General features: G+C 33.5%; 2 protein-coding genes across 3 annotated transcripts; one reads left to right on the forward strand and one right to left on the reverse strand.

Annotated features, from left to right (window-relative positions):
* Window positions 1-2,591: 2,591 nt before the first annotated feature.
* Window positions 2,592-3,972, reverse strand: LOC107844600 (beta-glucuronosyltransferase GlcAT14C-like). The gene is made up of 2 exons (XM_016688977.1): window positions 3,675-3,972; window positions 2,592-2,896 (listed from the first exon to the last, which is right to left on the reverse strand). The coding sequence occupies exons 1-2, from the start codon at window positions 3,970-3,972 to the stop codon at window positions 2,592-2,594; spliced, it is 603 nt and encodes a 200-aa protein (XP_016544463.1).
* Window positions 3,973-7,657: 3,685 nt separating this feature from the next.
* LOC107843643 (polyadenylation and cleavage factor homolog 4) lies at window positions 7,658-17,095 on the forward strand. Of its 2 annotated transcripts, XR_001666488.2 has the most exons (8): window positions 7,744-8,392; window positions 11,002-11,103; window positions 11,413-11,667; window positions 12,453-12,554; window positions 12,641-13,045; window positions 13,413-15,188; window positions 16,203-16,267; window positions 16,624-17,095. XR_001666488.2 is itself a non-coding variant. In XM_016687987.2 (7 exons), the coding sequence occupies exons 1-7, from the start codon at window positions 8,075-8,077 to the stop codon at window positions 16,215-16,217; spliced, it is 2,973 nt and encodes a 990-aa protein (XP_016543473.2). In that variant the 5' UTR covers window positions 7,658-8,074; the 3' UTR covers window positions 16,218-17,095. The 2 variants fall into 2 exon arrangements, 1 of the variants encoding a protein (XP_016543473.2); XM_016687987.2 differs by having other exon boundaries at window positions 7,658-8,392; window positions 16,203-17,095.
* Window positions 17,096-22,741: the final 5,646 nt, after the last annotated feature.

A 22,741-nucleotide genomic window follows, 5' to 3' on the forward strand; every position in this document is an offset into this window, starting at 1 on the left:
ATTTCTATTGGGGATTCAAATTCAAGAAGGTTTCACCGTCAATTTTCACGAAATCACGAACTAAGGTATGTGTAGTGTTCATTCATGAAATCCTTTCGTCCATGAAGCCCGAGAATCTCTTTTCTAAGTTTAAGTTTATGGATTTCTTTATGAATTTCATGTTGGGTTTGTTTTGTTTATGTCGAGAATGATCAATTGAATTCAAATCCATGTTGGTTGATTAATTTTATATGGAATTGATTTATATAGATGTATATTCATGTGAACCTATAAATAAACCCTAGGATGATGAAATTAGAGAAGAATCATGATGATTAATTATTGTATAATGTTGTCTACATGTGTTATGCCTACCATGTGTATGATTAAACGCCTAGATGAAGGAACAATGCCCAACTAGTATGATATCATAAAATCTCCATGTATGTACAAACTTATGCATATCACATATTTGATGAAGTGCTTCAATATATGAATTATGAATTGTGTTGTTGGTCATGTGTTCATGTAAGCCGTGCTATGTCAGTTTCTTCTCATCGAGTCCTGGGATACTTGTACCCGAATATTTAGCTGTGTGCCTAGAGCCATGTCATGTTTTCACAATCTCCTCAGTCAAGCTATGATCCATAGAACTCAGTCAGTCATGTGACTCAGGGAATCTCAGAATTCTCAGTAATTTCAGTAGCTCAATAATCTCAGTAACTTCAGTATTCTCAGTCAGTCCTCAGAACTCAGTACATTTCGTCAGTCAACGGAACTCAGTAAATTCAATTTAGCTCCGCTAGACAATACCACTAGAATCAGTTCAGTTCAGTGAATCAGTTCTGTGCCTTTCATATGAAAGTAGGATTCAGCACCGAGCGAACCTAGGGATGGGGACTCACCTGCTAGATAGGACTAAGATCCCTAGAAGCAATCCCTAAGTTCCAGAATTATGCAGCCAGCGTAGGTACGAGAAGTCACCTGTTAGATAAGACTGACATCCTCAGGGATCACCCGTTAGCGCATTTAAATGTATAGGACTGATCCCAGGGGTCACCCGCTAGATTAGGACTGACTCCACAGCAGTTGTCTTTACTAGTGGTGCGGTACTGACACCCTTCCAAATGGGGTTACAAGTTGGAACCCAGTTAGCTTAGTATGGGGCATGTCGGTTAGATGAATACATCCCACAGTTTCAGTTATAGAATCAGGACTGTCAGATACAATCAATTCAGCTCAGTAGTATAGATTTAGGACTGTCAGATACAGTCAATTCAGCTTAGTAGTATAGATTTAGGACTGTCAGATACAGTCACTTCTTATCATTATAAATAGACTCTAGGATCACCCACTAGATAGGACTGATCTCAACTATGGTCAATCAGCAACGATATAATCAGATTTAGAGATCACCCGCTAGATAGGCCTGATCTCAGATTCAGTTACTCAGATATAGTACGGAACTCAGCTAGTTCCATCAGATTCAGGACTGTCAGATACAATTACTTATGTTATCAGTTATCAGAACTAATGTTATTAGCATTCAGCTTCAGGACTGTCAGATACAGTCAACCATACCAGTTCTTCATAATCAGAACTGTCAGACACAATTATCCATGTATCAGTAACATAGTATCAGTCCCTCAGTATTCAGTAATACAATATTATTTTTACACTCATCAGTGACTCAGATGTCAATATCAGTAGACTTAGTAGTCACAACTCAATATTCAGTCCTATCATGATCTCAGTTATAGTTATGTATGCATGTATGTATTCTCACGTTCATGTTGGTCAGTCAGTTAGTAATGTTCATGCATATGAACCTATTGTATTCAGCCTACCTCACTTACATACCAGTTCATTCAAAGTACTGACGCATTTGCGCTATGGTGTCTTATACCATAGGTTTAGAAGCATAATCTCCAGAGCATCAGTAACATCCTGATTCAGCAGTCACAGTCAGATGTGAGTCCTCATCCTTCGAGAATATAATGATTACATTACCATCTCAGTTTTTAGTTTATTTCAGTAGATGGAGTTAGTTTGGGATATATCCCATCAACTCTTTATTCAATTCAATTTATAGGCTTTCAGACTATAGCATGTTAGACAGTTATTTCAGATTTGCTTTGGTATTGTTATACCATTTTCAGACATTGTTTATCAGATGTTCATTCAGTTTTGAACCTTATGGCCATTCAGTTCATGTTTTCGTATTTTATGGTATATTATGCAGTATACAGGTATAGATATCAGTCATGGGTTAGCTTGTGGTCCTTCGGGGTCATGGCACCGTGTAGCGTTTCGGGTACCAGATTCGGGGCGTTACAGATTCTTTTCGAGTCTCTGGCAATAAGAAGACATTTTCAAGTATTTGTATCTTTCGTATGTTCATATTTTTCAAGGAGCTCTATTCGTAGACGAAAATGAAATGTACCATTAGTGAAAATATGGACAAAACTTTTTTCCAGTTTCTTTGATCCTGGACTTGGTATTAGAACTTCTGCATCTCTCCAGAGAGTACATTTGTCAGTTACATTTTCACCTAAACACCATCCACCAAGCACTGGTTTATTGTGCTTGTGGTATAGAAGTTCACAGTCGATTTAGTCAAGAATCAGATCATTTGCCTTGAATGGTGTAGCAAATGCTGCTCCATTCATCACCGGCTCATTGAAGTCACTGGAGTTGAGTTGACGGGCCTCTTGTCTCGAGTTAATTGAAGCATACCATATGTTCCGGTTGATTGTTGTTTTATTGAATTTACGTGAATTGCACAGAATGGTGGGGAAGTAAACAGATGCCACTGATGGTGAATTTGACAAGTGCATTAGCAGAGTCCTCGATAGGTTATCTGTGACCAAGATGCAGAACTCGATAAACTTTCGGCTCAAGATAGCAGATGAAGACCCTGGAGCCAGAAGGACCAGTGTATTAGTATTAGAATTGCAACAATAAAAACATATGCAGTGTAAGGTCTGGAGAAAGTAGTATGTACGCAGCAAACCTTACCCCTACAAGTAGAGAGGCTATTTCCAATAGACCCTCGACTCAAATTTCTTAGTATGAGAATCAAACAATTTAAACTTGTCTTAATCGTCTCCAGAACTTTAGTTCTTTTGCGAAGTTTGCTTCTTTTTAAATCTAAGACATACATCTAACGTAGTAGTTTGGCTATATCACTTGTTGAGCCCACTCCTCTCGAGAGGGCAGACTATATGAATCAACACTTATATGAATCACCAGTTATATGAATCACTTGTTATTTGAAACACCAGTTACATTAATCACCAACATAAAAAATCAGTTATATAAATCACCAGTTACGTTAATCACTAATATTAAAAATCAGTTATATGAATCATCAATATGAATCGACATTTATATGAATATCCAATTACATGAATAACCAGTTATATTAATCGCCAATATGAATCACCATATATATAAATATCAACTTACAATAATAATTAGTTATTTGTATCACTTATATGAGTCACTAGTTATATGAATCACTTGTTATTTGCAACACCAGTTACATAAACTAATATACAAATGTATCACTACAGCTTCCAGATGTATCAAATTGCGAATTAAATCAATAAATGTCATTAAAAAATAAAAAACGAACCCCTGCTTGTCAGATCTCTCAGATATGAAATTGAACCTGTGCTTGGTTGCATAGTTACGCATTATCGAGACAAGTGTAGCTTTATTTTTATACTTTTGGTTCACCTTTACAACACTATTATAGCAATCACTTATTAGTTCTTCACCACCCACATTAATAATTGGCAGAGATTCAATGTTACCAACTACAACAACTGCAAGTTCAGACGGCTCAACAAAATCATAGCACTCAATCGTCATATCATCCGCGTCAACATCATCATTGTCAATTACAACGTCACTCATTGTAATACACAATGAATACTTTCCAAATATAGATTCAGCTTTTAAAATCTGAAGAAAAAGTTTCACAGCCATATCATTATGAATCTCCAACGCTGATAATTGCCTTGAACAACGTATTTGGCATGAATTATTTTCAGAGATACGTCAATTTTTAATTGAGTTGATATGGCATCCATTAAATCGAGGTACACCATTTTTTCATGAATTACAATACAGTCGGCCCGATAGTTATCGTACCTTGTTTCAGAAATTCATTCCCCGAAATGATGCAATAACACAGTAACGAGATCTATTGAAGAAAAAAAAAATATTGAATATCGATTTTTTTGTTCCAAAATTGAAAAATTTTGAGCTTCTGATTTGGTTTGCTTCAATGTTGAACTGTTGGCAAATGGAATTGCGTTTTTAACGCTTGTAACAGTTTAGGCGAGATTTACGTTGTTAAAATCAGAGAAAATGCATTGCTTCCTAAAATAATTACCTGATCTGTTACATATGTATCACTTTTAGATATGTATCACTGCTTAACATACGTATCACCATTTCAAAATTTCGTGATAAGATGTAATTAGCAAAATAAATGGGATTTTATGTAATATTGCTTTAACTATCAGAGATTTATGTAAGTTACTCTATTATTTATAGGTTAGCCATTTCAATGCCAAATAAAATTGTATAAATAATATAAATACCAACCCTTTTGGGAATAATTACACTCACTCTCACTTTTTTAATTACTTTACTCTCTCTCCCTATTAATATACATAACATAGCCGACATATACATAACATTCTGTGTATATGTTGAGATTTTGGTAATATGTTTAGGGAGTTAGGATTTTTTGTAATATTGAAAATATAAGTTGTGTATTTGTGTAATTTTTAGAATAAAATTTGTATAAATAACATAAATTCCATTATTATGATTTATGGGAGCTAAATACTCCCTCTCCTATATCCTTTTGATGTTACATAAAATTTTAAAAAAATTGTTAGCCGGATACATTATTTTTCTTCGAATATATTGTGTTGTTGGAATGTAATGCGTGATATCAAATGCATTTCAATGTATCATGTATATAATTAATTCATGATACATAAGTTGATAGGTTAGTTATCATATCTCATGACCATAATTAACTCAGGATACATAAGTTAACTCATGATACATAATTTCACACACAAGTTTCTTCATATACACTACTTTTCAAATATATACAAAATATGGGATGAAATGCAATTAAATACAAAATACGAAATATTACATAAATAGGGTAAAATTATTAGTGTTAGGATGTACTCCCTCCGTTCTAAATTACCCATCTCAAATTGAGATGACACATTGATTAAGAAAAATAATTAATAACATGGCTAGTTTACCATAATATTCATATTAAATGACGTTTACATTTTAATTTGAAGAAAAAGTAATTAATGCAAATGGTAAAACATGAAAAAAAAACTATCTCTTCTTCATTAATGAAAAAAGACAAGTAAAATGAAAAATCAAATTAGAAAATTTGGGACTAAAGGGGAGTAGTTTTTTTAAGGCTTAAGTCATCGTCGGGCCCTCAAACTTGTCCCAAAAATTCACTTCGACCTCTTAACTAAGACATGTACCCCAAAAATGAAGAAGAAGATGATAAGAGGGGGTGGGGGTCGCGTGTGTGGGGTGAGGGGGAAGGTAGTGGAAAACGTTTGTTTCTTTTTCTTTTGATTATTGATTCTCAAATCAAATATTAAAAAAAAAAAAGATGGAGAAGAAGATGGCAACTGGCAAGAAAATGGAGAAAAGATTAAGAGTGGGTGGGGTGGGGGTGGGGTGGGGGATGTTGAAAGGGACCCCATTTTATTTTTATTTTTTTAAAAAAATTATAATTAGTTTTTAATAATTATTAGACCCATAATGCTACGTGTTAGCTTTCAATTAGTTCTTTTTGCCACATCATCGCTTGTGTATTACACACGCTTGAGCTTTTAGCTGATTGGACAAAAAAGGTCCAATTGGATCAAAATTCGGGTAGGTTAGGGGCCTGATAAGTATAGACCTTAGTTGAGGGGTCTAAGTGAATTTTTGAAACAAGTTTGAAGACCTGTCGATGACTTAAGCCTTTTTTTAACAACAATTTAGATAAAAATATTCTATACTAAAACATGACAAAATTTCAGCACAGAGTGTTTTAGATTTTTTTTTCTTTGTGGGGGGGGGGGGGGGGGGGGGGGGGGGGGGTGTTTTTTGTGTTGAGGGAGAGTTTATACTTTTGTATCATGATATCTCATAAGTTGTATCAGGTCATGATTTTAGCTCTAAAAAACTTATCATTAGGATCGGAAATTCGAATAGTGCAAAAATAAGTTAAACAAATGACATAATGACAATAACAAAGACGATAGCAACAACAAGTTGAAAAAATAAAAGGAGGTACACATTTAATGTGTCAACGTGGCCTACATCTAAAAATAAAGAGGTGTGGATTTACTGTAACGTCTAATACACAGATGAGAGTACACAAAATTAGATACGAAGTTTTAAATGATGCCTAAATATATCTTAGGATAATAACCTCACAATTTACTTCAAAGAAAGGTTCACACAAAATATTTTCTTAAACAACTATATCAGATATACACAAACTCTCTATTACAAAGAATACTCAATACAAGTTGCTATCAAAATGTGAGATAGTTGAGACAAAGAAATAATTCTCGTTTTATCGAAGCAAAACTTAGGACAAAGTTGTAAGTATAATAATAATAAAAATAAATAAATGATCAAATTTTCTCTATCTCATAACATCACTCTACTCCAAGAAATATATATGACCATGTAAATTGACACGTGTCCAACACGATCATATATAAGAGTGTTTTTGGGTTGACTGAATCCAACTGATATCTGAGGTAAAATTTCATGGCATGAATTTAGTGATGTGGCAAAATAATGGGGTATGAGACTTGATTTTGCTTACATTTATCAACTTGAAGATGCAAATTGCAAACACCAGAAAAAGCTGGTTACCAGTTTCGGTTGTCGTAAAATACTTAGGGGTCGTTTGGTAGAATGTATAAGAATAATACAAACTATGGTGTGTTAGTAATGCTTGTGTTAGCTATGCTTGCATTAATTATGCTTGTTTTTTTCTTATGCAATATTTGATTTGATGTATTAAAAATAATATGAATTACATAATTTCTAAAATTTTTTTATTTTTTTTTATAAAAATATCTTTCATATATATGTTGGAAAGGATGTAAATATTTTTTGAGGGATAATGGTGTCTTTAATCATGTTAATGCATGTATTGGATCCATTGCATTGCTAATTCCATGAATTTTGAGGTATTAGTAATACACACCTCAATACACAATAGTGTGTATGACTAATGTTTTGCAAGCATTAGTTATGCATAGGGTGTAAAAGTATATCAAACAAGATGAAGCATTAGTTATGCATAGGGTGTAAAAGTATATCAAACAAGATATTAATAATATACATTAAATTAATACATGCATTAATTTTTCAATATACTATACCAAACGACGCTTTAAACTATATGGGTGACACACGATTACTCTCGGTAACTTATGAATCATACTAGTAATGGCCACGTGAAATATAATTCGAGAGATAGATTGTTGGATTTCCCTAATATTTCACACCATTAAAACATTTTATACATTTTTAATCTTTTCAATTATCAATATAGGACAAATTATTCCATATCTAGTCCTGTCTGGTTAAAACAAGTCCTTATTTTAAATAGAGGGATTGCTAGCAATCCACGTCATAATTTTTTTCTCTGTTCCTAATCCAAACGTTCAAAGGGTGGCTTCACATGTGTTATATAACAACCTGTCTCTCTAACTAAATCAATCAATCAACCCCCCCCCCCAACCAACTACCTACCCCCGCAACATACCCCAAAAATTTCCCAATTATCTCCGGTTGTTCAGTTTCTAAATCGCCGATCGAACTCAGAATTGCCTTTTAGCTTCAATTTTATTCACATTATTAATTTAAATTTACCTTACATATGTTTCTTGTAATTCTAATATCTGTAGATTATGTTAAAAATTAGTGTATTTTTGTTTAATTCCTTTTTTTTTTATTTGCTAATCCATGATGTAATCCATGTAAATTAGTTTGCATTTTAGGATTGATTTCTGATTTAGAGATGAAGAGTTCTCGTAGATCATGTTTAGAATCATCAGGTATAAAGAAGCCCAAATTAACCGGAGATGGAGCGAATTTCATCGCACAACGGGCCGGGAATTCGGGCTCGGGCCCGGTTGACTCGAGATTTCGGGCTATTGACAGTTGGGAAGACGAGGAGGGGCAACAGCAGGAGGAGCTTATTAGTGAATACAAGAGAGGTTTAGCTGAGCTTACGATTAATTCGAAGCCGATAATTACGAACTTGACTATTATTGCTGGTGAGAATTTGCGCGATGCGAAGGCGATTGCTGGTGTTATCTGCGGGAACATTCTTGAGGTGATATTCCGGTTTACGTGCTGTTATGTTGTATGTTTAATTGAGTTCAATTAGTGTTGTTTGATTGTACTAGTGGATGTTGTGATAATACTACATTATTTAGATTATAGTGTAGCTGGTTTATTGTAAATGTGAGTGCATAGTGGAAATTAGAGTATGCAATTTGTAACGAATGCGTTGTTTAATGAAAGGAAATTGGTTGTGAAATGTGGATGCAATTTGGTATTATGAGATCGGTAGTAAGTCACGATTTATTTGCTGTGTTTACAGAATGAGTGCATAGTGAGAAAGTAGATTACACTGCCAATTTCCGTTTTTGGTTGCAACCCGAATTCCCGGGAGCATGAAATTCAAGAAGTTTGTAATAGATATGTTGTTCAGTGAAAGAAAATTGGATCTGGAAGCAATTTGGTCTTTTACTATAATATAATATATGGTTGATTCGGCGTGGTGATTGTGATGGTATGCTCATGAGATCAGTAGTAACGATTTCTTTATTGTGTTTACGAACGTTGAGTGATGAGCACCAAAAAAAAGTTAACAGTGATTATTTTCAGTGATCAATTGTGTAAGCCCTTGTGGATCCAATTTAGAGTTTGCTCAAAAGCTGTCTCATCTGCTGAATTCCAAGTACTTATTTGTCACGCTGGGTATCGTAGACAACTCAAGGTCCTTTCAACTCTTTTAATCTTGTTAGATATTGAAAGGGCAGTGTCCAACAAGAAACATTCGGTGATTCTTTTCATATGTCCAAGCACCTGGTTCTTGTGCTATGGGAGGTAGCAGGTGCCCCGTGGAATTAGTTGGGGTACGTGCAAGTTGGCTTAGAGAGCTATGGTTTTCAAAAAGAGAAAAAGGCAACTTCCAGACTTGCTTTACTTAGAACAGTGAAAGGGATGCTCCAGTCGCATAAATGTGAAGCAGTTCTTATTACTTGTCTAGTAATTGAATCTGTTGGAAGCCTGTCTATAATAATTCAGCTACATAGAGCATCATTGGTGCCGGTATTACACACTTAAACATGTATGAAGTATGTGTGCGGGATTTAACCTGTATGAAGTATGTATGCAGGATAAATTCCTTTTCTTTTATTATTTGTTCATTTAAGTATTGAAGTGCTCTCCATGTTAAAGGCATATTGTCCCAAATGATTTTGCTTTTCTCAATTATGCAATTTTCTCAGCCCATTTATTATTGAAAGAAGTTAATATTTCTATGTTTATCTTGGTTCTTTGGGTTTTATAGGGTTACTGGGGATCTAATTCCAGATGCCTTATGGAACGTTGTAGTAAATCTTTCACATCAAATTGACTTATGTTGGAGTTGTACTTCTTAGCACACCTTCAAGTAACTCTAGTGACACCACTGATCCTGAGAAATTCCTGTCCTACCAAACTGAGATAGAGGAATCTTGTTGGGACAATGTCATATGTAATCAATGTCTCACTGCGAGTTCAGATCTATGTTCAAAGGAGGGGGTCTATTAGCAGAGCATCAGTAATCAGAAAATCTTCTCTGAGTACATGTTTTATTGAGATCTCAGAATCTTAGTTTCACTTGGGGTGAAGTTTTGGCTGTCTTTTCACCGAATGGAGGAAACCTCATAGCTGCCTAACCTGCTAAACATCTCAATTATTCTGTTGCACTCTCAAATCATGTTATCTCGCAATGCTTTTTTGTTTTTCTGATGCGACTCATGACCTAGAAAAATACCTCCAACTCATTACTGCTCACTGGTTCACTGGTTGCTGTACTATTGCTAATTTTAGATTCCCTCTTCTCCTTAATGAGAAGGATAAGATTAAAGGCACTCTCAGTCCCCATCAGCTCTGATCTTGTTTTTCCCATAATTCTTTTAGCAAGATTGATGTGGTCTCGAAGAATCTTAGTCCAATCTCTTGGTGGTTTAGCATAAAAAGTAGCATTCTCTCATCTTGATTTCCATTTTCCTATTATGGTCCAAGTTATTTCTGAAAGAAGTTGCAGCTGCTCCATGACAAATCTCAGTAGATAGGTTTCTTACTCCGTCACTCATCAAAAGTCTTGGATTTAATCTTAGAATGGTTATTCTCCTTGCAGCATTAAATTGCATTAGAAAATAAAGGACGATGCAGGTGAAACTAGTGTACCATGCAGTTTTAGTTAGTTCAGGATCGAGGTGTAGTTGTTGTTTTTCTGGCTGTAGTAGTGGTGGATTAAGTTGTTTCCTACGTTAACATGAGGAAGTCTCCATTCATGTAGGGTCCATCTTTCCGAATATTAGAAGTTGTATCTTGCTTCTTGTGGACAGTGTAATATTTCAAATAGTATATGGTGATTCTTCAGCCAAGTTACTGCATAGTTTCTCTATGCTGATTATATAAACATGTATGAGTTTCCTGTAATTCCTTCCATCATTTTAGGCTGACCTGTGTGACATCACCTTGAAAAGGGGCATGTCAGTCTTCTCTGCACTTCTTTGACTGGTTATGCTGTCTATCTTGCTGTTTGCTTTTTGTCATCATTTGGAGAATTTGCTTTCATGCTCTCCCTTTGCTTTTACTCTATATCACCTGACTGTTGATGCCTATGGGAAGCTCATGTTAATTTAACCTGAACATCATTTACAGATTCCTAGTGAGCAAAAGCTGCCATCTCTCTATCTTTTGGATAGTATTGTGAAGAACATCGGGAGGGATTATATTAAGTATTTTGCTGCCAGGCTGCCTGAGGTCAGAATTTGATCTATATGTAGTTCATTGAGATCTTGTTTTCTCTCTCTAAATTTTGTAGTTTCTTATTCACGCCTCTTTCCCTGAGAAAGGCTTTGCTGCATATTCTTGTCGGCTCTCTAGTTTTTGATAATTCGCCCCTATGATGTAACACACATCTGAATGTCTGAAGATGCAGGAATGAAATCCCCATTCTGTTGTCTACTCTCTCTTATAGAAGTAATGCCTGTGGTTTGGAAAGCATGCTTATTGGTGCATAATAGGCTGTTAAGTTTTTCATCATTTTTGGTTTCCTTTTTATGTTTTTAGGTTTTCTGCAAGGCCTATAGACAGGTTGAACCTTCGATACACTCTGGGATGCAGCGTCTTTTTGTAACCTGGAGAAAAGTATTCCCTCCTCAGCAACTTCAATTAATTGAGAAGGAGCTTGGATTTACAACTGGCGTCAATGGCTCTTCGTCAGGAACACGTAGAGATGATCCAAAGGCTCAACAGACTGCACACAGTATTCATGTAAATCCCAAGTATTTGGAGGCAAGGCAGTGCCTACAGCAACCAACCAGAGTTAGTATTTTCTATGCTTGGTTTGAAAAAAGTTTGCAAATTCTGTTTGTTTTACCATCAGATTTGTTTCTTCAACACTTATCCAGAGAAAAAACGATTTTTTTTTTCTCAGCGTTTATGTTTGTGGAGCACTTACGATAAGTGTGTTAGGAACCAGAAAGTTTCCTAACAATAATCAGTAAATGGCACAACGCAGAAATATGAATAACACTTCAACTAATATTTTACTACCACCAACACGTAGAATATGCTTTACAGATAGAAACAACAGCAATACTTTTAACAACCAAGGTATTTCGAGGAACCGTAGCTTCCAAATCTACCAGAGAAATCCTACTTAAAAACAGACTGTCTTCCCTTCTTCCTCTTACAATATAACACAATAACTTCCTAAAACTGCTAGATAACTACTAAAATACATACACATAATAATTAAATAAAACAGTAATATTTAGGCCTTATTTTCACCCTTCTTCCTACGATTATAGACCTTAGTGACAGCAGGTCTAACATAGTGCCTGTAGTTCTAATATTATTTTGGAGTTGGGATGGATTGTTAGGTAATTGAACTATTGGCTGCTTGTGTTAGTGTAGTCTAGATGGTAAAAATATTAATGATCTCAATACTGGATTCCTCATATGATGGGTGTACCCATTGTAATGATGTTTTGTCAACCTGTCATGTAAACTGGTTCAAGCGTATCAATGCTTTTGCATGTTTATAAGATGATGCTCTGAAGGTTCCCTTAAGCATCTCCTGGTCACTTATCCTTATTATGATTAAGGCAAAAGGATCAGCTGATGACATCAGCCCTGGGGACATACAGAAGCCGGAGAGAGCAGCAAGTGTAGGTTCTGGAAGATCTTGGGTTGATATTTCTACTAAGGTGTGTGGTATATGTGTGTTTTTAGCATATGCATTCATGATTGATTTTTAAAGAGTCTAAGCCAGTTGATATTGCAATATATGCAGCGTGTGCAGAAAGAGCAGGTGAATGAGCGAATATGCGAGAAAACTACTAGTGCAGCATATGGAGATCCTGAATATGTTTCTGATTTGTCAAGGGCTTCTGGCTTTGGATTAAGATCAACAAGTGAAAAGTTTAAGGAAGAGGGATTTAATAAATCTTGGTACAATTCTGCGAATGGTAAAATATTAAGTCAAAGTAACGGCTTGGACCTTAAGCATGGAGTCCAAAGTCTATCCCAGAGAACTGCAAACTCTGATGCATATCCACAACCGACACACTCCTTTGCCAATCGAAGTAGTACTTTGATGGATCGGAGCTGGCAGAGTTCTGATGAAGAGGAGTATATGTGGGATGATGTCAATAGTGCAGGTAAAGATGAACGGGCATCAGAAGATTCATATAAACCTGTAAGTGTTAATGTTTACCTGATTCTGCCCCTCACCTTCCCTCCCAAAAGAAAAAGAAAGCAACCCATTTGTACTTCATGGGCGGAGCATCTCCCTTGTAGATTTTGTTCTGGATAGAGTACCCTTCTAAAGTGAAAAAATTGCTGATTATATCCTCAAATATTTTCAGCAATATCTTACCTACTAGTGTAGTTCTGCTCCAATTCAAAATGTTACACTTGTGTCATTTTCGCATTATACCAGCCAGCTCTCCATGGTATCTTGTCTTGTTCTTGTGGTTGTTTGGTTTGGTGTTTCTGCAATGTGAATAGACAGCCTCTCTATGCTAGTTTGGGCAATTTATCTTCTTATTTGCATGAATGTACAGGGCTTAGATAATCAACATCCGAGACCCCAAAGCATATTTGGGTTAAGGGCTGAAAGTGAAACCTCGGCTGACTCTCTTTCCAGAGAAGACAAAGGCCAAGCATCTTCCGAAAATCACTCATCGGCATGGTCAGATGAAGCAAGGCATTTGGCTTCTGTTCGAAGTACTCTAGATCATCAAAGAGGTTATCTAACCTCTTTCAGTGGGTTTTCAACAGCGACAAACTCCATAGATGGGAAATCTTTCCAGTCACAGAAAGGTTCAAGTCACGTGGGGACACCAAGTTGTGGAGTTGCTAAGACTGCAAATGGATCCAGGGGAGCCATAATGCAAATGCGAGAAACTCAGGGAGCTGCCCCTCCATCTTTAGAGTCAGCGGTGCGTCAGCTTCCTTCATCTCCATCAGTCTCGACTAGCAATTTTAATCAAGTAGTTAACAGTCACACTAGAGACTATCAGACACAGACTGAATCTCATGCAGATCCAAGAATATCTCAGTTTTCAAGAAGGTCAAAGTTAGATCCCCGTAATCAAGTCTCCCAGGAGACTCTGCCAGTGACATCTCAGGGTGCTCATTTGGTTGGTTCACAGATATCACAGACTCCAAGATATAATCCATCTTCCTTGATGACATCTCTTCAAGAAGAGCATCATGTCCCCTTTCCTCAAAATATCCAGCAAGAAAGCCCTGAGTCTGAATCCTCAGGACAAACAAGTATGAGTAGTTTGTTGGCTGCTGTTATGAAGAGTGGAGTACTTGGTAGTAGCTCTAGTGTCGGCACACCACTGAATTCTCGTGATAAGGGGCCTCTGTCATCCCAAGCCGGTGCACAGCCACCTTCTGTTGCAATTGTACAATCTGAAAGAAATGCTTCAAATCCCCCAAAGTATTCCCAGAGAAATGGAGAACAATCGCGACTGCCACCTGGTCCTGCTCCAGATGTGGTAGGTAGTTGTAGTTCATCATTGCAGGTTCCAAATGTGTTAAATTCTGCTTCTAATCCTGTTGCAACACTTTTGAGTTCATTGGTGGAAAAGGGATTGATATCTGCATCAAAGGAGGAGTCCCCAACTTCAACTCCTCCGCAGACACCTCCACAAACTCGGTCCCAGACTCCTCCTCCTGCAAGCATCAGTTCAGCTCCTGGTGTATCTGCTCCAGTTTCCGCATCCACTTTCTCATCTCCGAACAATGAGCTGTCTCTCTCTAGATCCGCTGCTAAAATCCCTGATGCCTTACCTCAGTCCATCAAAGTAGTGAGAGAAATTACATTTAAACCAGGTGTAATTCGGGAGTCCAATCCTGGTGTCATCAGCGAACTTCTTGATGACGTTCCACATCAATGTGGCATATGTGGTCTTCGACTTAAACTCCCAGTGCAACTTGATAGACACTTGGAATGGCATGCATTAAGGAATCCAGATGGGAAACTGTTGCTTAGTTCAAGGAGGTGGTATTTAAATTCTGGGGAATGGGTTACTGGAACTAGTAGCCTCCCACAGTGTGGTATGTTGGCAGGACCAACTGGACGTTCTAGCAAACTATCAGAATGCACCGAGGTTATGGTTCCTGCTGATGAAGATCAGTGTCTATGTTTCTTGTGTGGTCATTTTTTTGAAGATTCTTATGATGAAGAGAGTAACAAGTGGATGTTCAAAGGAGCTGTTTACATGAATAATTCATCGAATGAAAGCGGTACCCAGAATCCTATAGTCCACAAGAACTGTATATCAGAAAGTTCTCTAAATTTGATAAGCAGGGATGATATAAAACTGGTACGTGGATCTGGCTCTATATGGTAACCATAAGTTTTCCATAAATTTTTTCTTTGACATGTCTGATCTATAAAATAAATAGGGATGGTTGTGTACATTCAACTCCTACTGACAGATCTGATTTAGTGTGTGCTGTATTAACTCAATAAGTATAACATTTTTGTGCTTGATTGTCTGTGTATGGGGATAGTTGCTGTGTTGATTTAACTCAGTAAAAGCGGTGTCATATAGGAGATAAAAAAAGCAGTGTCATATAGTTTGTGTTGGATTTTTGTGACCTTTTGGTGTTTGAACTTTGATGTACTTTGTATTCATCATAAATAAGCTTGTGGTAGATGGTTGAGTTGTTTCACTAGATGCTATTGAATGAAGACAGATTTGTCATGTTCAGCATGCCTCAGGTGTTGTTAAATGTACTGGTTGCTGTTTCTATTAGGATATATGTAGGTATTGATGGATGATGTTATTCTGGTGTTAACTCTGGTTATATTTGAATAGGATTCTCCAAGTGTCTGATTAGAGATTCAAATGGTTATCTTCCTTTAAGTCTCTTTGCTTTTATTCTTCTGGTTCAATTCTCGATGCTTTTTGGTTAAGATATCGGTTAAGTTCTCTAAATAGTTAAGTTTTGTGGCCTAAGTTGAAAACTGAAGGTCGGAAGTAGCTTAGTTGGTTACTCCCACCTTCTTGGTGAGGGTTCGATTCCCCACATTGTAATCCCCTCCCCCATTCCCCTTCCCCTACCCTCAATTTACAAAAAAAACAAGAAAATAACTGAAACTCAGTGGACTGACTGAAAGACGAAGAATCTTAACGTGGAGAATTTCTGGGAATCAATTGTTCGTTTTATTATGCCCAGGACTTGCCAACTTGCTTTATTATGCATGTTATCATAGTTGATATTGTACTTGAGTATTTTTACTTTGCACAAGTTACTATGATTACTTCCTTGCTTGATTGGATTAGTCGTCATTACTTGACTTATATATTCAATACCACTGTTTCAATCTGCAGGAGCTGGAAGCCTGATTTCTTGATTTGGATTAAAAGGAATCACCCTGGGGTAATGTTAATTCAAGGTATCCATGTTCAGTATAATTTTACTTATACTGCTTATGCATCTTCCTTGTTTATAAGCGTCTTTTAGGCTTTCCTTTAAGTGATAATGAGATGACAATCTTACATTTTTGGCATCATGTTATCCAATTTCGGTTGAATCCTTTGTATCTTACAACCCTGAGCAACATGGCAGAGGTAGAAGCTCAGATGCGATTCGGCTGAACCCATTAGCCTTTGCTCAAACAGTGTATGTGTTAGGAAATTCATAGAATATGTACGCGTTAAATTTAGAACCCAGTTATTAGTACTTGAAGTTATCGTTTCTAAAGTTCAGAACCCATAAAGCTGAAATCACCGCTTTGCCTCTGCTGAGCAGCAACTGTCGCTATTGAACTAAAATCGAGCTGCATTCCATTCGAACTACAACATCAGAGTATGCCTGAAGCAAGCTACTGTATCACCTTCTCTACGCGCTATGGATTTAAGGTCAAGTAAAGCATCACATCTTGTCACTGATTAGAGTCCGCAAAATAGTTGGAATTCTTCTCTTTATTTGGGGTTTTCGGGCAATGATGGTGTATTATGTGTTTTTTGGATATGGGATGAAAGCTTAGTTAAATTTGGAATGCGCTCTCGTTGTAAGTTCTTGCTTGATGCTCTTCAAGCCGATGGTCTAATTATGGATCCAAATATAGCAAAATCAATATAGATGATTATTCATATATGAATCTTATCATCTGTTTCTATCTGTAGTTTCTTGCATTTAGTTGCAACTGAGTTGTAGTTGACTGATTATTGATATTCAGTTATGAATTCTTATTATCTGTTATGATCCAATGTTTCTTGTACTTCGATTCTAGTATTAATTTGTTGCAGTTAACGTTCCCCTTTTTTAGAATCTTTTGTCATACTTTTGTATTTTGTTGTGGGCTTCTTCACCCAGGGGCGGAGCCAGCCTTCTGTTCGGGGGTTTGGCCGAACCCCCTTCGACGGAAAAATATACTATTTATATATGATTAAAATTATTTTTTATGTGGTTATGGTAGGTGTTGAACCCCCTTCGACTAAGTTTTCTTTGAATATGGAACTCCCTTAGTTGAAATTCTAAGTTTTTTTTGAATATGAAACCCCCTTCGTTGAAATCCTGGCTCCGCCTCTGGTGACTTCCATTATTTCTTTTCGCTAACTGCGTTGATATGCTTTTTCTTTAGACAAGAGGGCTTATCGGAAATAACATCACTATCTTCCAAGGTAGTATTGAGGTTTGCGTGCGCACAACCCATTTCAGGCGCTACTACTTGTGAGATTACACACAGTATGCTGTAATTATGAATTATTTCCTTATTTTATACATGCTAAAGCCATCATTTTGCTGTTATTTACCTTCCTCTTGCTCTTTTCATATTGCCCATAAACATCAAATAGCTATGGAAAATTGGCCAGTTATTTTGTTAAGAAGACAAAGCGCAATTTGCAAATTAAATATCAAGCTTTGCTACTGACTGGGGTTTTTTTTATCGTGAACTTTTCATATGCCTTTGAAATATTTCAAGTTGTCAATTGTTGTGATGTTGAAACCAAATATTTTCGGCCATAATGAAAAATTTCTCTCGAAACCGAATGATGTTCTATACATTGAGAGGGAGTAGGAGAAATAAATTGTATTTACAAAGAAAGTTGAAAATTTTCCGATCGAAAAACATTAGTATTTCACTTGTAAAATACTCATTAAACAAGTTCTTTTTCTTTGCAATATTTCACAAATATTTCCAATATTAAGATTAAGTGGGTCTAGAAAATTCCAAATAGAACGAATATATACTAATGTAATTTCATAAATGAGATTCGGAGAATACTACATATCTTACTCTATTGAAATTTGAAAATTACTTATTTATGTTGATATAAAAAATGAGACTTTAACACGAAGTAATTTCATATTATAGTAAAAATTAATTATTTTATTTGATCAATTTTATATTCACTTTAAATTTATTATCTAATCGTAATATTATAACTTGTTATAATTATATTATGAAGAATATTTTGTTCCATAAAAGGAATTTTTTTTTAACAATTTAACATTTATTAAATGATGGATAATATATTTTTTATCAATAAATTAAAATATATTCTCTAATAGCAATTTTATTTCATTTCTATTGCGTATTGAATGAAGTTGAGATTTTAATTTGAAATAATGTACTTATATGTGCTTATAAATGCACTAAGATGGTAAGATAATTTCTTTCTCATTATATATATAAAACAATTTCAATAGCAGAAATCTCTTTAAGTCGTCAACACTATATACTGATTAACTCCACATTACAACTACCTTAATGTGCATATTGCAATTCGCATCATTAAAAAATTATGAAAGTTCATATTATAGAAGTTACATATAAAGAACATACACATGAACACTCACACACATACACCTATTTTTTTCACGTTAATTATGAGAAAATAGATGAAAAAAGAAATACAAAATTAGTATACAATTTTTTAAGCTCTTATTCGATAGCCTCTTTGACAAACGATCAACCTTCAAAAGCCTATAAAATTCACAATAATAAAAAAATCATGAAAGTTCATATTATAGAAATTACATATAGAGAACATAACCATTAACACTCACACGCGCACATACCTATTGCTTTTACGTTAACTATAAGAAAATGGACGAAAAAAGAAATACAAAATTAGTGTATAATTTTTTAAGCTATTGTTCGATAGCCTTTTTGACAAACGATCAACCTTTCAAAAGTCTATAAAATTTACAATAATAAAAAAATCATGAAAGTTCATACGGAAAAGGCTCAAAAATACCCCTGAACTATTAGAAATAGCTCAAAAATGTCTCTCGTTAGATTTTTGGCTCAAAAATACCCCTTCGTTAAATATTTGGCTCAAAAATACCTCTCCCTCTAACGGAATTCGAAAAAGGATCAAAAATATCCCTGAACTATCTGAAATGGGTCAAAAATACCCCTCTATTAAATATTTGGCTCAAAAATACCCCTCCCCTTAACGAAATTAAATTATTTCGATTGAAGTAAACCCTAACTTTAACTTTTTAACCCTAATACTTTAATTTTTTTACATAAAAGTATTTTTTTAATTTTAAAAATAAGATAATGAAAAAAAGTATTTGAATTATAATATAAATTGGTTGAATTTGATTTGAAAAATAAACATACATTTATTCTAAAAAGGTATTTTCACTTTACATCTTTTTAATTTTTAAAGAAATTAACGAAATATAAATTAACAAAATTAATGAAATATAAATTTTCACTTAAATAAATTAACGAAATAAAAATTAAATGATGAACTTTATATAAATTAACAAAATAATTGAAATAATTTAATTTTGTTAAATACCCCTCTGTTAAATATTTGGCTCAAAAATACCTCTCCCCTTAACCAAATTAAATTATTTCGATTGAAGTAAACCCTAACTTTAACTTTTTAATACTAATACTTTAATTTTTTTATATAAAAGTATTTTTTTAATTTTAAAATAAGATAATGAAAAAAAGTATTTGAATTATAATATAAATTGGTTGAATTTGATTTGGAAAATAAACATACATTTATTCTAAAAAGGCATTTTCACTTTACATCTTTTTAATCTTTAAAGAAATTAACGACATATAAATTTTCACTTAAAGAAATTATCGAAATATAAATTAAGTGATGAACTTTATATAAATTAACGAAATAATCAAAATAATTTAATTTCCTTAAATACCCTTCTGTTAAATATTTGGCTCAAAAATACCCCTCCCCTTAATGAAATTAAATTATTTCGATTGAATTAAACCCTAACTTTAACTTTTAAACCCTAATACTTTAATTTTTTTACATAAAAGTATTTTTTTAATTTTAAAAATAAGATAATGAAAAAAAGTATTTGAATTATAATATAAATTGGTTGAATTTGATTTGGAAAATAAATATACATTTATTCTAAAAAGGTATTTTCACTTTACATCTTTTTAATCTTTAAAGAAATTAACGAACAATAAATTTTTACTTAAAGAAATTAACGAAATATAAATCAAATGATAAACTTTATATAAATTAATGAAATAATTTAATTTCGTTATAGGAGGGGTATTTTTGACCCATTTCAGATTGTTCAGGGTTTTTTTTGATCCTTTTCTGAATTCCGTTAGAGGGAGGGGTATTTTTGAGCTAAATATTTAACGGAGGGATATTTTAGAGCCAAAAATCTAACGAAGGGCATTTTTGAGCTATTTCAGGTAGTTCAAGAGTATTTTTGAGCCTTTTCCGAAGTTCATATTATAGAAGTTATATAGAGAACATACTCATGAACATTGACACACACACTTAATTTTTTTTTACGTTAACCATAAGAAAATACATGAAAAAGAAATACAAAATTAATGTACAATTTTTTTTAAGTTCTTGTCTGATAGTCTCTTTGACGAACAATCAACCTTCAAATGTCTTCTTAATAAGCTTGAATTTAATACTATAAATAATAATATACAGAACACTATTTCATATATAAAACGAAAAGGATATTCTTTAGTATGGGTCTCATGAAGCAAAATATTATGACTTTATATAGATGAAAATGGAGGAACATCATAAGTTATCTTAAATTTTATAATTAAATAATTGAAGGTTATGAATATGAAAACTTAAAAGTCATGAAGTTAATGATATTATTAAGAGTAAAAATTTATTTATTTTAAATTATATATAGATATAAATTTTACTTAATACAAATCAATTACATTAATTATAAAGGAAGATAAAAATAATTAACAAAATATTTAGAGTTTGAAAATTAAAAAAAATGGTCTTCTTGAACATTAACTAATTGAGGGTTGTGAATATGAAAGGCTTAAGAGTTATGAACATTACTAATATTTAAGAGTAGAATTTATGTAATTGAATATATACACTCTTAAGTATATAAATATATTTTTATGTGAATTTTCATCAATTACATATTTTCAGTCTTCTAAAAGTTTGATTTTTATATAATATATTCTATAAGTGAAACAGTAATTTTATTTTTCTTAAAAGAAAGTAGAGAAAAAAAAAAGATTCCATAAAATTGAATTTATTTTCATGCCTAGTATTAGTAAGTTTTAAACTTGTTTATTATTTATATATATAACACAAATCTAATTATATGAATCTCATGTTTTTTATCTTATTTTATCCTTTTCATTTCTCTTTAAACTATAAAATGTGAAAAATAAAAAATTACAATTTAACGAATCAATAAACAACTTTCTTATGAATTAAAATGTCATTTAAAAATTATAAACTAATGTTGCATTTTCATATTTTATCAAAAGATTTACTAAAATTGATGTACATAATTGTGGAAGGATCCATAGATACTTTCTTAAGTAGCACACATATACGTTTGTCTCCTTCCTTTGCTTTTACTTTAGAAAATAAACACTCTGGTCTAGACACACACATAATAAGTTGACATCACCAACGAAAAAAAATCAGAAAAATAGTTAACTAAATTAATATAAACTTTTGAAAATGTTATATTGTGAATTGAAGAGGAAAGAAGAAACTATCACACATATAAATATAATTTCTCTCAAAAGAATTTTAAACATTAATAGTTAGATTCTTGTCATCTCAATATCTTACTTCATTTGTATGTCAATCGAGCCTTAAAAGAATAAAAAAAAAGTGTTGCATGAAACGAAAAAAAAGAACAGCTAAATTGTTAACTAAAAGTGCTAAGAGCAGTTGGATATGAAATTTAATAAATCAAAAATATTGTACTTTGAACTATATCTTGATCGGTGAGACTTTTTTTTGTTGCTATATGTTATGTCTCATACGCACAGTGAGATGAGGACAAAACAAAACTATCATGATAGTAATCTTCTTTTCATCTACAATAAAAAATTTAATGAGATTAAGATAAAGAGAAATACAAGATAGCAAAAAATTAATTAATGGGCACATAACATAAAAGAAAATTGTTCAAATAAAGTAATACATAACTCTTTAAAAAAAAAAAAATGTACGAAGTTTATTAATAGACTATGCATAGCATAAAAGAAATCTACTCTAAAAAAATAAATAAAGCTTAAAGGAGTGACTTTCAGAATGCACATACCTGGTAAGAAACAATTGTCATTAGACTTTTTCAAGAAACAATTGTCATTGTTTCACACTATTTAGAGAAATAATTGGCATTAAATTTTTTAATGCAAAATTAAATAATTAGAGGTCATGAATATAAAAGGTTTTAGAGTTATGAATTTTATTAATATTAATTAAGAGTGTAATTTATTATGAACATAAAGAGATGTGAGTTATGAAAATAATTGAAAAAAGAAAAAGAAAAACTCCCAAAAAGGGAGAAAAAAGATAAATAAAATTCTTGGCTTGCATCCATAACAAGTTTAATGTTTTCAGTGTTAAAAGTGCAACTATGAAATATGTTAGGAATTATTATCAGATCATCATTCAAG

This window comes from Capsicum annuum, chromosome 10 (assembly GCF_002878395.1).
Source record: "Capsicum annuum cultivar UCD-10X-F1 chromosome 10, UCD10Xv1.1, whole genome shotgun sequence".
NCBI classification, from domain to species: Eukaryota; Viridiplantae; Streptophyta; class Magnoliopsida; order Solanales; family Solanaceae; genus Capsicum; species Capsicum annuum.

What these genes read in the sequence shown, in the direction of transcription:
- LOC107844600 (XM_016688977.1), bottom strand. Translation starts at nt 3,972, where the DNA reads ATGGCTGTGAAACTTTTTCTTCAGATTTTAAAAGCTGAATCTATATTT. An exon ending in TACACTTGTCTCGATAATGC is followed by an intron (nt 2,897 to 3,674) that starts GTAACTATGCAA and finishes TTCTGGCTCCAG; the next exon opens with GGTCTTCATCTGCTATCTTG.
- LOC107843643 (XM_016687987.2), top strand. Translation starts at nt 8,075, where the DNA reads ATGAAGAGTTCTCGTAGATCATGTTTAGAATCATCAGGTATAAAGAAG. An exon ending in GCCTACAGCAACCAACCAGA is followed by an intron (nt 11,668 to 12,452) that starts GTTAGTATTTTC and finishes ATTATGATTAAG; the next exon opens with GCAAAAGGATCAGCTGATGA. An exon ending in GGGTTGATATTTCTACTAAG is followed by an intron (nt 12,555 to 12,640) that starts GTGTGTGGTATA and finishes CAATATATGCAG; the next exon opens with CGTGTGCAGAAAGAGCAGGT.